At 41.2% G+C, this 14,882-nt stretch overlaps 1 protein-coding gene across 1 annotated transcript; it reads right to left on the bottom strand.

Annotated features, from left to right (window-relative positions):
- Positions 1 to 3,890: 3,890 nt before the first annotated feature.
- LOC115177942 (septin-9-like) lies at positions 3,891 to 9,949 on the bottom strand. The gene is made up of 4 exons (XM_029738937.1): positions 9,786 to 9,949; positions 7,551 to 7,646; positions 7,295 to 7,425; positions 3,891 to 4,053 (listed from the first exon to the last, which is right to left on the bottom strand). The coding sequence occupies exons 1-4, from the start codon at positions 9,918 to 9,920 to the stop codon at positions 3,891 to 3,893; spliced, it is 525 nt and encodes a 174-aa protein (XP_029594797.1). The 5' UTR covers positions 9,921 to 9,949.
- Between the last annotated feature and the right edge of the window lie 4,933 nt (positions 9,950 to 14,882).

Raw genomic sequence — 14,882 nt, 5'->3', positions numbered from 1 at the left:
TTACAAGAGAAGAGAAGAGAAGGGGTATGAAAAGTCCCTGACCCACACACACTTCTAAACAAAAGCATTTGCATACCAACACAATAAGCTTTGCTCTTCACTGCCAAGAGGATTCCGTTAATTAGCCAACAGACGACTTAGGTTGAGAACAGAATGTTTTCAAGGTGTCCGTTAACGATGGTTGTGGAGTGGTTGAGATAACTACTATGTTATTCTGCGTTCATAACAAGTGGGGGAACTAAAGGTAAACTGGGAGTTGTGTGCGTTCACGTGCTTTGAACTGGTTGAGAATGCCGTTTGGCTAATGGCAAACAGGCTCCGCCAACTACAAACCAAAAGTACAGCTTTCGTGCTCGTAAACAACTTACAGTGTTTACATACACTATAAATAGATTGTCATTTATTTCATGAATAATGTTTTGTTGTTCCATTTAACTGCTGAAAATGCTGTTATCAAGGTCATTTCCTTGGTAGCTGAAGTCAGAGCTCAGCATGTGGGAGAAGTTGGAGATTAGAGAGGAGACAAGTTTCCACTAGTAATTACGAGTTAGAGGGGCATATGCTCATACCTGCGAATTTACGAGATGTTTTAAACACAGCATTAGGTACCATTCTGGTAGATGTACAAATATATCTACGATATGGCAGGTGTCATTCGTGTATACAACATTTACACAGACAGCACACCTTATTAACTTGAACACAATTGTGTATAACCCATAACCCACCTCTTTCCCCTAGTAGTAGTCAGCATCTGCATCAATGTCAGCAGAGTAGATGATTAGGCTTCTTCAGTTTTCAGGTAGCTCTTTCAAAACTAGCCTGGGAGGAGGCAGGGAAAGGCAGTGAGCGAGTGTGAGATAAACCGACCAGCTAGTTAAACATGCCAACATGGATTCAGGAACTGATGGTACTTGGCAGCCGAGAAAAGATGACAGGAGAGGTATGAATGAGTGTACCCAGTGTTTTGTGAACAAGGTGTGATTCGTGAAGCTCCGGTTTGAAGCGTTGTAACCCCGCAGGACATGACCTGTCGTGAGCTAGTTGCTATTTCCCCCACTCTACAAGCCTGTCTGGCGTTGACAACTGAACAGTTGTCAGAACTGTAATTGTATAGGCTACTGTGAAATTAATAAATCCGTTCTAGAAAACAAAAGGTAGCCTAATGTCTTCTGTTGTAGCCTATAGACCTACACTTGTTTGCCTTGGAAGATTTTGGAATAACATTGTAGCTTCTCTATTGTAGTGTATTATCCAACATTGTTTATTAGGCCTATGAAGCAGTTAAATACAAAGACCACCTTCCAATACTAGAATGTTCCCATAAATTATATTCCCCAAAGATGTGACTGATGTTTACTTACAACGGTACACCTACATCATCACCAAACTAAAAATATTTAGAAGTTGTTTACTTTTTCATTGTAATTTGGTAGGCATATTTTACCCCCATCAGCCCACTTTCCAGTATCATATTGTTTGATTGTTTTCGAAATACCTTGTAACTTGCTTCTCCTCATTACGACTTTGAAAAAATACTTCGTTATGACAATAAAACAGAAACTTCAATGGTAAAGCTTTGGTAAAAAGCCCTTCTGGTAGTTTTCGAAGTGAACTTGTTTCGCAGGGTTTCAGACATGCCAAATTGCGAATGAGGAAAGGGGCTTTTGTGATTGGTTGAGTCAGGTCAATAATTGGTCATCAACACTGACTAAGTGTAAACAATAAAAGTCTTTATTTCTTTGAGATAGCATATCAAAAATACATCTTAACCTATCATACCATAAATTACATAACAATAAACATTGTATTAACTTTTGTCATTTATGTTATGTGAGCTACATTGCTGAATGAATAGTACTCTTGGTTTTGACCTCTGTCTATGAGTTTTTAGCTGAGTGATGAATAGTAGGGAAGATATGGGAGATTGACTACACCGGGAATGCAAAACTGTCAGGGGAACTAAATATTATTTCAAGCTGTGTATATAGGCAACATATTCAACCTACCTGTAGTCCTAATCTGTATCATGTCCAAAACGACAGAATATAAATCTAGATTCATACAATTCCCTATAAATAAAGGGGAGACCATGTATGAGGGCAAGGGGATACTGCTAAATACAACCAACGAGGGTCTACATAGGTTTTCCTTGCCTGGATACCCAGACGGACGCCAACGGACGTTAGTTTCTTCTCCGTAGCGAACGACAGAGCAGGAGAATGTCAGGAGAACAAGGGGTGTGTTTAGAAGCTGGTAGCCTTCATCTAACTCAACTAAAAGAGAGTACATAAGAAGCATAAACAGAAAGGGCATGTATTTGGTTTACAGAAGAGAAAACGCATAGGGAGAAAACAAGTGTGTTCCCTACACCTAAATCTAGCTAAAAACAATGCAATAATATTATAATAACAACAACACAACAGTAAATGTCACAAATATGACATTGGCATATTGGTATAGACGGGATCATTTGGCAAGAGGTCTTACTGCTCCACACTGCATTGCTGTTTTACTGTGCAGTGCAGATGTGTTAAAATTTACAAAGAACCTAAACCCTGCCTCCCAATATCTAGCAACACTATACAGCACAACACAGACGTAGACCAGGACATTTTGACCAGGTCTTTCTAGTTTAACTAAAGTTTGATCTGCTAGACTTAAATAGCTGGTCTGTACACATCTGTATGTTAGAATAACATGGCATCCCATCTCCCTAGGGGACATCTTGTACTGTTTACACAACAGCTCTGACCTACAACGACCTACACTAGAACTTCCAGGTAACAGAAACTCTGTTTCGGCAGTTGATCATGAAAAAATAGTCATACACTTGATATTGGTATGTACAGTCCTTTATGTCAAGTCAGCCAGTGATGATGGGGAGATGTCGGAGCAGGCTCAGTGTGAGTGGATGTGTGTGTGTCACATTAGTTGCCAGCCATTAAAGTGATGGGTTGTTCCACAAAATGAGTCCCCTTTGCATCCTTTTGATATTTAAAGTACAAATTGTGCACCAATTAAAAAAGCCTGTTTAAATGAATTAAATAAAATGTTATTTTTTATATGAATAAGACTTTTGACATGTCTCACTGTGCATCCTCTGTGATTTCTAGAAAGATTTGAACATTTTTCAAGTTTTCACTATCATTGTAAAGGCCTAGTTATTTTGTTGCTTTGACAAAGTCATTTCTAAAGAGTATTATTTATTTCATGTAAAGGCCTAGTTATTTTGTTGCTTTGACAAAGTCATTTCTAAAGAGTATTATTTATTTCATGTAAAGGCCTAGTTATTTTGTTGCTTTGACAAAGTCATTTCTAAAGAGTATTATTTATTTCATGTGATTCGTGATTCATTTTAAGGGAGAAAAATAATAATAAAGATAAACCCTGTTCCTCGTTTTAAGGTCAACCCTGTTACGTAGACTGAACTCTCATTTTAATGATGAAATTGTTCATTTTTTTATTCAACAGAAACATTGAACATGAATAAGCTGAGCGGGTCGAGTATAACACGTAAACCCTTTTACCCACATATAGACAGGCAAGAAATGTTTTAACACTAAAACATGTTTTGTGAAGCTTGCACACAAGCTTCCATTCCCCTGTTACAAAGAGATTAATGGCTGATTTCAGATGAAATAGTCAACCCTGTTATGGCTTTTAATAGGCACTTACTATAGTCATTTTTTATTTAACCGTTTGAGATGGGGTAAACATGCTTTTTAAATGAAGTTGAACATGTGCTCTTTATGACAGAATGTTAAAATGAGGTAAAATAAAACTCTTCACCAAGTCACAATACCCAAAAGGGTCTCATTTTGTGGAACAACCCATGTGTGTGTGTGTGTGTGTGTTTCTGGGGTGGTTAGACGTCTACATCTCATGGGTCAGAACAGTGCTGCCACCCCGTTGGCCTGCTGTGGCTGTGGGTTGGCCAGTGTGTTGGGTGGCTGGCCATTGGGCTGGGCGTTGGTCTCATTTAGCCTGCGGACGCGGTACACCTCGTAGTGGATGCTACTGGTGATGTCCTTGATGTTCTGCATGTGGGTCCTGACAGAGAAGAAACAAAGATGGGATTTAGTGAGAAATGTTACCCAGAGAAACATCAACCCACTGGGCGCACTGGTTGAATTAACGTTGTTTCAACGTCATTTGTCAACCTATTGTGACGTGGAATCTACGTGGATAATACCTTTGGATTTTCAAACAGTACGATTAATTTCAACCAGTGTTGTAAAAATGTAAATACAATTGCTTAACCCGACTAACAGGTTGTTGCATAAATATTTCAACATAGTTTGATGACTATGTATACGTTGAAATTAAAGTTCAAATCCACATAGAAACGTAAAAAACATTTTTCATGCTATATTCAATATATTTTGGGTGGTTGAAATGATGTTGAATTTCATAATTTGATTTGAAATTTGATTTGACCTTGTTTCAATGTTGATAGTAAAATGGTATGGTATGTTCGAATCAACATCATAGTTTCAAGGTCACGCCATCAACCTAAATAGAGGTACAGCATATTGAAATGAAATGTGAAGCCACAGTCCAACGATTCCTGCCTGAACAGGGACTCCTACTGGTATATGAGGGGTAATGCACTTCAGTGAGAACGAGTCTACCATCCAGATGCCTGCCTGTATGTACCTTGCTTAGCTATGGAAACAAACTGTGTTGGTATTAGCTGAGCTATCATGTCATAACATTGATCAGCTTCCATACTCATTTGCGTAGACTACCTAGGCTACTTTGAACTATTCAATGTTACTTAACTAACTTTTCTTACACAAGCAGTATGTGAAAGTACATTTGGAGTGAGGTTGGGTTTACGTAGGCTATTGACATCTGATTCGCCCAAAGCTATACTATCATTCATCCATGGTTGATTGAAACTTTGGAAGTTATCATTAGCCCTATGAATAGGATGCCATATTCATGATATTAAAACTAGAATCCGCAACCCCGCCTCTGTTTTGATTAAAAGCTGAGGGATGGGCCTCCAGAAATGTAATCACTTTTAAATTCATAGACCGAGCTGTGGCTTGCAAGGACGTGCCATCCATTATATCAAAATTATAGTTTTAACCATGTTTTGAGGCTATACAGTGCTTGCTTAAATTTACAGTGTATACAAATATTGGAGTAAAACAATTTTAGATGTAGGGTTCTGATGGGGTACAACAGTTGAACTAAGCTCATGAGGCATTTATAAGTTATATTCTCGAAGAATCAAATTGGTATATATAATTTATTTATGAGTCCAAAAATGTATTAAGCAACTGCAGATTACCCCTTTAATATTACACTTTTACCTTTAGATAGTATTTTATGTGCATTCAGAAAGTATTAACACCCCAACTTCTTCTATGATGGAGGTGCAGACGTGCCCAGAAGCTCTCTTCCTCTCATTCACTCCCTCCCTCCCGTCATAATAGTTTGTAGCTCAAAGCGTTCAGATTCTACAGGCCGAAGTCGGCACAGTCAGCACAGACTTCAGACGAGTCCCCGTGAAGCTAGTGGGGGTCGTGAAGCTAGTGGGAGTTGTGAAGCTAGTGGGGTCGTGAAGCAAAAAATGCCCAAACTCTTTGGACTCTGCAGACGTTTTAGTGAGAAAAATAGATTTTCGGGGATGTCTCCTGTTCTGACAAACACCGCTGTAACTCTGACACCTTCCAGCGCAGATGCGGAAGGACGATTGAGAAGCAGACGTCTAGCTTGAATAGAAAGATGTGTATTGTTATGCTAATTAGATTGAAGCACAGGCACGTCAATCGAATATGGGGTAGGAGACCTTGACAGTTCCAGAACAGGAACTAAGTACTAGAACACTAGAAAGCTATGTATGCTAAGCTCTGGTTGGTTGGTTCTTTGAACAGACCTAACAGGAACAGAGGTCCAGAATAATAGAGTTGTTCTATACAAGTGTGGAGTGATGAAAGGAGCATTCACCAAGGGCCAAGAGGGGCCCCCAGGTGCAATCTGGGAAGGAAACAGTCGGTCCTCCAGTGAACGAGGAGGCTTGCACCCTCATGCCGTAGACATTACGGTTGGCTCTCTCAGGCAGGATGAAAACGACTACATCGACCATGTCCTTTGCTAGTTACGGTCACTTTCACCGTGATCCTTAGCTGATTTCTTTGTTGTTGGTGCCGTTCAGTCCCATTCAGAAATATGGCGCGCTTCAAATTCGGATATTTCCGGCCTCATGCGCCATCGGGAGTTTTCCATAGGAGTACATGGATGACGTCAGCGCTATCACCATCTACTGGTTGGAATGTCTATGACAGACACGGGTGTACTATACTGTAGTTGAGAGCATGCGTGCACTCACGCACACAAAATATCAAAATATGTTTACGTTTTTTGGGCTGCGCTGAGCATTCTTACTGCCAAGATTGGGGTCGTACCAAGTGAGCGTCCTTGACTCACTGTTGGGGGGGAATTGGGGGGCGGGGATGATGAACAAACAGGAGGAGGAGGTCTGAAAAGAGAGAGGAGGGGAAAGAGAGGAATGTCAAAGCACCTGTTCACTGCCGGCCCGTCATTGGTCTGTGTCAGCACCTGGTCCTGTGTGGACAAATGTAGTAGTCAGAATGGATCACTACATAAAATATATATCTCGATTTGTTGCAAACTTTAAAATAATTCCCGTTGGGGTTTGAACTTGATCATAAGTGTCCGGTCTGGAGCGAGATGTCATGAGCTCTACTGGTCGGCTACTGCATAGCAACCTAGCGCTGCCAAAAGCCCTGGTCTGCCGTAGAATGCCTATGTAAATTACAACTGCCAGGACGACCCCCCCAAAAAAATGTTTCAATGTCATTTTGGGCTCTAATATGTGTTGACATATTAGAGCCCAAAATGACATTGAAACATTTTTTTGGGGGGGTCGTCCTGGCAGTTGTAATTTACATAGGCATTCTACGGCAGACCAGGGCTTTTGGCAGCGCTAGGTTGCTATGCAGTAGCCGACCAGTAGAGCTCATGACATCTCGCTCCAGACCGGACACTGGGGGCCTGGTGTCTGTGCACACTTTCCCCTATTGCTCCCCGGATTCAGACGGTTCGGTAAATCGTCCTCCTCGCGTCTATTACTCCTAAATCTGTTTAGTCAAAGACAGACCAGAGAAACGTGGATGAGTTAGACGACAGATGTTGAAATCAGTTGGCTGGGATTTAAACATGTACTGGCAGGAGTAACATGCATGATTGATCCGCTGTACTGTGCAGTCCAGTCAGGCAACGGCAAATCTGTTTCAACCCATGACATGACTAGTTTGACAGGGATAGTAATGGTTGTGTGTGTGTTGAATTACCTTCTATGGTTCCCCACTTTGTTTTTCTGCCCAGAAGCCTCTTTCCATTGACCTGGTACTCCTGGTCGCTCCCCACCACAGCAAATGGGATCATCTCCTGATGACACACATACACGCAGTTTAAGACCAACAATGCTTTGTAATGAATCCATGCGTCAGTGGGGTGTGAGTGTGTGTGTGTGTGTGTGTGATTCTGCATGCGTTTACACACTGTAAACCCACCCTGATCTTATCATTGATCATCCTGTCATCAGCGTCCTCGTCAAACTCTTCCTGAGGGTAGACGTCGATCCCGTTGGCTCGCAGTCCTTCCCTGATCTGCACAAACAGAAAACAGAAACAGGTCACAATCTGACACCAGGTTGCAGTGTTACATCAATGTACTGTAGGACAGCAGTCAGGGCAAAACAATGGCCGTTTCCACCTCGTGTCATCTACCAAGTCATCCTGGTAGTCCTGGAGGTGGAGGAGTGTGTGTCCTGCCCAGTACATCACCCACCAAAGCCTTTCACTCACCACCAGGGGAAAGCCCGGGGGAAGGGAAGCTGAGACTTGTATCACGTCAGAATCCAGCGACAGTAAATAAGCCTACTCATTCTTCCAACTCAACTTTCACTGGCTGACTGCCAACAATAAAAACAGAGGTAGGCTTTGTGACATCATAAAAATTCTTCATGTAGATCTCCAGATACCCTGATTGTTTGGACCAGTGTAAGGTCACCATTACTGAAACGATAAATATACAAGTGTTTAATCTCAGAGAATATGAAATGATTGACTACATTTCGACTGTACTGTAGCTCACTCGGATTCCACCATAAATACTCTATCATGCTGTTAAGGTTGGTGTTGACCTTAAACAATCTATACTGTTCCCTAATATGGAGACGTAATGTGGAGGTTAACAACCATTAAACAAATATACAGCCAGACACAAAATGGCCGCCTTCTTCATAATGACAAAAACAGACAGGCTTCTTCTGCCAGCGGTGATGGCCTTTAAATGAATGAACGTTCCGCTCACAGTTTACACTTGGTCGATGATCAAACAGATTTTCTACATTTCTCTGTTAATACTTCTTGAAAAGTTTAAACTTGTAACTTTTTAAACTTTCTCAGCCTGAGGCCTACATTATAGGAGGAAATGTAAACTAACTACATTTATTGAAGCTACAACAGAGCACACACCCACACACTGTTGGACACAGATGGCAAAACCATAATAAAAAGCTCTCTGGTTCCCTTTGCTTGCATGTCAACTGCTGCAGGGAACAAGAAAAAAACGTCAAAAAAATGTTCAGATCACAATCCCAGGGTTGTACATTGCCCAGCCCATGCAGCCAACCAAAACAAGCAGGGTTACAAGCCCCAGAGCTTCCACCTCACTCGGCCTTGTTCTCATTGGCCGTTGTCGTGGGAACGGTAGCCAAGTCACCCAATGTGTATCCTCCTCCAGAATTAATAAAGCTGTCGCAGGATGCCAGAGTGGAGACTAGCGTCCCTCTAGAGAGTGTGTGTGCGTGTACATGTGCATGTTCCTTTTCTTCTGTGTGTGTGTGTGTGTACGTACATGTTCATTTTCTTCTCCCAGGCTGACCACTGGCCAACAGAAACAGAGGGAGGTGCAGAGGCCTCTTTAGACTGAGCTAAGCAGGTAGTTTAGGCCTGTGTATCCTGGTATGGTGTAGAGTAAACGTGACAACAGGAAGAGAAAGCAGCATTTGAGAATTCCATTGAATTCCAAACGATATAAACTTCCATTTAAATCGGCAAAGGGCCTCTAGGCTCTATACCATAAGCATGATTCAGTCATCAACAGAAAGGGTTATGCTTTCTATCATGGAGGAGTAGCTACCAGACAGCCTCTACCAAGTAGGTACCAGACAGCCTCTACCAAGTAGCTATTAGACAGTCTCTACCAAGTGTTGCATAAACCTTACTCTAAATTCTGGAGGGGAACTCCCCATCTGAGGTCCTGTGTGGTTTCTCCATCTCCTGTACCCAGTAGCTTATTTCTAATAAGAGACTAGCCTGCTACAGTAAACTGGCATCTGTGCAGACGTCAGCTGCCTCAGAGGTTTACAGAGAGCTGCAATACTGTAAATAAATCACTTCTTAAAATGCTCCTTTCTGGCTAAAAACATCCGTTAAGTTTTCTAGGGTTTCATACCGCTACTCCCCAGACTGGGCAGAGTACAGTAGTTTATCCAGATGGCTGCTGTTTGTAATGCCTGGCATGGCTTCATACCGGCCTGTGATCTTACCCTCTCGTTACCCTGTGTGTGATCTTACCCTCTCGTTACCCTGATTTTACCCTGCTGTAAAGGCCCAGGTCAGGTTGTTGTAATGCAAAAGGGACTAGTTTAAAAGCAAATCTACAGATCAATGTCATAGGTTTTTTATGTACACACACGTGCATGTATACACGTCACACACACGTGAGTGCACACAACTTACCGTCTGTTTGAAGAAGTCCCTCTCCTCCAGGGTGAGTGTGTCTGCCTTAGCGATGACAGGGACTATGTTGACCACTTTACTCAGACGACTCATAAACTCCACATCCAGAGGCCTCAGACTGGAGAGAGACAACATGGAGGGAGAAAGATGTTAATAAGGTAACTTCAAGAGAAAAGGAGATATTTTCTGATTGGTAGGTTATATTGTAATGCAGAACTGTGGCATAATTGAAAACATGTCCAAAACCTTTATTCAATCACAAAGGACATTTCTTTTGATAAAGCAGTTGTGGGGCAATAAATGTTACATCCACTGAAGACTTTTCAGTCATGGATGTTATGAGACAGATATACCACTAGGGGGCAATGATGGTCCATTGTCTATCATTTTCTGATCGATGACAATGTGATTGTGCAGCAGTGTGCCAGTATAATCCTACCTAATTCTCAAATTGAAAAGACGAATCACAACCTCTTTCCAAGGTTAAACACAAAATGTTTAAGAACTGAAACTGATATAAGCCTGTAAACAGATAATGGGCCTCAAGATTTGTCATGGATGGCAGTTTTAGGAGGTAAAATGTGGGGATAATGCAACTGAATACATATCTATATTGAGCATCATGTGACGAGAGATATTGTCCTCAACTGACCACTCACACAAAGCTTGTGCATCCTACTCTAGATCTCAAGTCTTAGAGCTTCACTACTCTATCCTATAAACCTTCTCTTTTCCCATTCTCATCTCTTTCTATCCTGTATACACTCTCCTATCTGTTCTCTATCAGAGGGGAACACATGAGAATGTTCAGGCTATAGGTAGCCTGGCAGGGCCTCTGGTTGTTCCATATGGAGTATGTCTAGAGTCTGAAACATTCATTTATTCAACATGAAAAACGACTCTCTCAAAACCACCCTTTTTGATGTTGTTCATTTTAAGACATATCGTTTGGAACAATGCACTGCAAGTACATCCCATTTACAGAGTGGGCTCTCTGATAATTCTGAATTTCTTATCAATTGTATGAGCACCACCAACACAGTGAAGTGAACGGTAAATGGATTCAAAAGGGAACTCCGTTTGCTGGTGAGTTGCTGAATGTTTAATCCTAAAAGGTGGGATGTGATTGGTTAATGACCTATAATGTTAATTTCCATGTATAAAATGGGTCGTACCAGAGAGCCCACTCTGGAAATGGGATGTGTATGAAGACTATAGTGTTCCACACAATAGGTCTAAAATTAAGGGATAAAAGCTACATCAAAAACGGTAGTTTGGAGATATTCATATTCATGGTTTTAATGTTGAATAAATGAATGTGAAAATGTGTATTTCAGAATCTGAACATACTCCATGTTAGAGCCCATTACAAGGAGTATAAATGACTCCAAGATGCCTGTATCATGGACGGTTCACAGATCATTGGTCTTACAGGAGGCATGTATAGGTTTAAACATGGCCTAAAATGGCCACTTTCATCATGATTTCCTAAAAATAAATAGTTTGTGATTCGAATGTAAAAAGCATTTCAACTTTCCATTTGGGATGCACCCATAGTCATGTGTATTTATCTCAAACTGCTCCAGCTAGAAAAAGGAAACCTTGAAGTAAATTGCTGACACTAAACCAAGGCCTAATCAATTCAGGTTGCAGTCAAGAAGCTTGACACTCAAAACACAAAGCCACAACCATTGGGCTGTAAAACTTGATGTCTCTGCTATTATTTGGTGATACGGGACATCAGAATTACTGAATATTCAGCGTAGTGTCTACCATCAAATATTTTTTTCTGCTGTGATTTCTCTATTATGGACATAATGGCACCAAAGCATGGAGCTGTCCTAGACACATGGGTTCGTTCCCAAATGGCATCCTATTCCCTATGCCTTGCAAAAGTATTCACCCCCCTTGGCATTTTTCCTATTTTGTTGCATTACAACCTATAATTTAAATGGCTTTTATTTGGATTTCATGTGATGGACATACACAAAATAGTCAAAATTGGTGAAGTGAAATGAAAAAAATAACTTGTAATATAAAAAAAATGGAAAAGTGGTGCATGCATATGTATTCACCCCCTTTGCTATGAAGCCCCTGAATAAGATCTGGTGCAACCAATTACCTTCAGAAAACACATAATTTGTTAGACTTTATTTATCTGTGTGCAATCTAAGTGTCACAAGATCTGTCACAAGCAGGCCCCAGAGTCTGCAACACCACCAAGCAAGCAGCACGATGAAGACCAAGGAGTTCTCCAAACAGGTCAGGGACAAAGTTGTGGAGAAGATCAGGGTTCTAAAAAAATATCCTAAACTTTGAACATCTCACGGAGTATCATTACATCTGTTATTAAAAATGGAATGAATATGGCACCACAACAAACCTGTCAAGAGAGGGCCGCCCACCAAACTCACAGACCAGGCAAGGGTATTAATCAGAGAGGCAACAAAGAGACCAAAGATAACCCTGAAGGAGCTGCAAAGCTCCACAGTGCTGGGCTTTACAGAAGAATGGCCAAAAAAGCCATTGCTTAAAGATAAAAATAAACACTTTTGGTGTTCACCAAAAGGCATGTGGGACACTCCCCAAAAATAATATAAGGTACTCTAGTCAGATGAGACTAAAATTGAGCTTTTTGGCCATCAAGGAAAACGCTATGTCTGGCGCCATCCCAACACCTCCCATCCCCACAGTGAAGCATGGTGGTGGCAGCATCATGCTGTGGGGATGTTTTTCCATCGGCAGGGACTGGGAAACTGGTCAGAATTGAGGGAATGATGGATGGTGGTAAATACAGGGATATTCTTGAGGGAAACCTGTTTCAGTCTTCCAGAGATTTGATACCGGGACGAAGGTTCACCTTCCAGCAGGACAATGACCCTAAGCATACTGCTAAACAACACTCAAGTGGTTTAAGGGGAAACATTTAAATGTCTTGGAATGGCCTAGTCAAAGCCCAGAACTCAATCCAATTGAGAATCTGTGGTATGACTTAAAGATTGCTGTATACCAGCGGAACCCATCCAACTTGAAGGAGCTGGAGCAGTTTTGCCTTGAAGAATGGGCAAAAATCCCAGTGGCTAGATGTGCCAAGCTTATAGAGACATTTCCCAAGAGACTTGCAGCTGTAATTGCTGCAAAAGGTGGCTCTACAAAGTATTGACTTTGGGGGGGTGAATAGTTATGCACGCTCAAGTTTTCTGTTTTTTTGTCTTATTTCTTGTTTGTTTCACAATAAAAAAATATTTTGCGTTTTCAAAATGGTAGGCATGTTGTGTAAATCAAATGTTACAAACCCCCCAAAAATCAATTTTAATTCCAGGATGTAAGGCAACAAAATAGAAAAAATGCCAAGGGGGGTGAATACTTTCGCAACCCACTGTAGTTCACTACTTTTAACCAGAGACATAGGGGCCCTGCTCAAAAGCAGTGCGCTACAGGGAAAAGGGTGACATTTGGAATGCACATATGGCTTTGGCATCGTGTCTATGTAATTGATTACAGGCCCTTGTTTCAAACCTCAACTGACTGACGATAATCCATTTGTGAAAGCAATGAATAATGAGGGAAGAAAAAGGGAGAAAGAAGAATGGGGAGTATTTGGGTTTTGGGGAGACATTTTGAAATAGCTCCAGAGCTTCTCAAGTCTAGACCATGAACCAGTTCCACCCACGGTAAGATGTATATTGCTTATAGAACACCAGAACACCAGGATTCAGAGTTATACCCTCATATTGCCCTAAAGAGCAGCATTGGCTACTCAACACATTATTTCAGTGTCTCTCCCCTCATACCATCTGTTTTTTCTGAGTGACTAAGTGTGTGTGCCATGTTGTTTCTATTCATGTGTGTGCCTCAACACCAGGAAGGCCCAACCACCACTCACCCCTGTCCACACTGCACCAAAATATGTGGCTTCCGGCTCAACCTCTACAGCCATCTGAAGACCCACAAATACTAGACCCTACGGACATGTGTGAGACTAACCAGGGTGCACACAAGGACACTTTCCTCCCTGTTAAATGAATCTAACAAACTGCAGACGTGAGTAATGGGAACATTTGCTAAATCACTAGCAGAGCGGCATGAGGCAATGTGGTTGGTATTATTAAGACATTAAGAGTGTGTGTCTATGCAAACGTTATGAAAAATTAACAAATAGCCACCACCCGGGTGTTTAATCCGACTATATTTGCTGCCAGTTGCTCACTAAATTAACTGTGATGAATCACATGCATGCTGATGTTTTAAGGTTTAATTATCCATTCCTGAAATCACAAGAAACAGCACATTTTAAACATTAAAATGGTTGTGGCCCCATTCCTAGTCATTGTTAGGCACCTCACACACTATTCCCACCTGAACATATTCAAACGTATTCTAAATGCTTTGTCATATGCACTGTCTCAGTCTCCCCGTCACTTCCTGCCTAATGTTTTCTAGACTGGGTATATAGTCTACAAAAGTATCTGCAGTCAAAGGAGTCTTTGTGAAACTTGATTCCTAAAGCGATACCCCAGTGTCTCTGTGGACAGAATGAGTTCCACATGTGGTCGAAAGAGAGAGGGAAGGAGAGGAAGGGGAAGAGGATAGTGTAGGAGTGAAGAGGGAGGGGAGGAGAAGGAGAGAGGGTAGGAGAGGAGAGGGAGGGGGCAGTTTAAAGGAAATGGTGAGGAGCATCTAATTTGTAAACATTTCTACGGTATTAAAGTTATAACTTTTTTCAATTCCACAGGAAATTAAGTTCTTCTCTTTCTTGTGATGCAAGTGTCGAGACGATGCGTTAAAGCAACAGAAAGACAATATTCGTTTTTAAAAAAAAATATATATAAAAAAAAAAAAATTGTATTTCATTGAGTGTTTAATGACCTGTCACAAACATTTCCGCAGTCATAGCTTTAACGTGAAAAAAACTACAGGCACAAGCAAGAATTTGAAAGAGTCGCAGTAGTAAAATTGAAGCAATCAATCCATCAAGATTTAAGTGACAATTGGATTTTGCACCCCTCAAACACAGGAAATAGATGGCTGAAAAGGACAGATCCTCAGGTGGACAGGGAATGTGCATTGCTAGTATAAGATTTATGCCATATTTCA

This window comes from Salmo trutta, chromosome 38, assembly GCF_901001165.1.
Source record: "Salmo trutta chromosome 38, fSalTru1.1, whole genome shotgun sequence".
NCBI classification, from domain to species: Eukaryota; Metazoa; Chordata; class Actinopteri; order Salmoniformes; family Salmonidae; genus Salmo; species Salmo trutta.
This window is presented reverse-complemented; position numbering and strand designations above follow the sequence as displayed.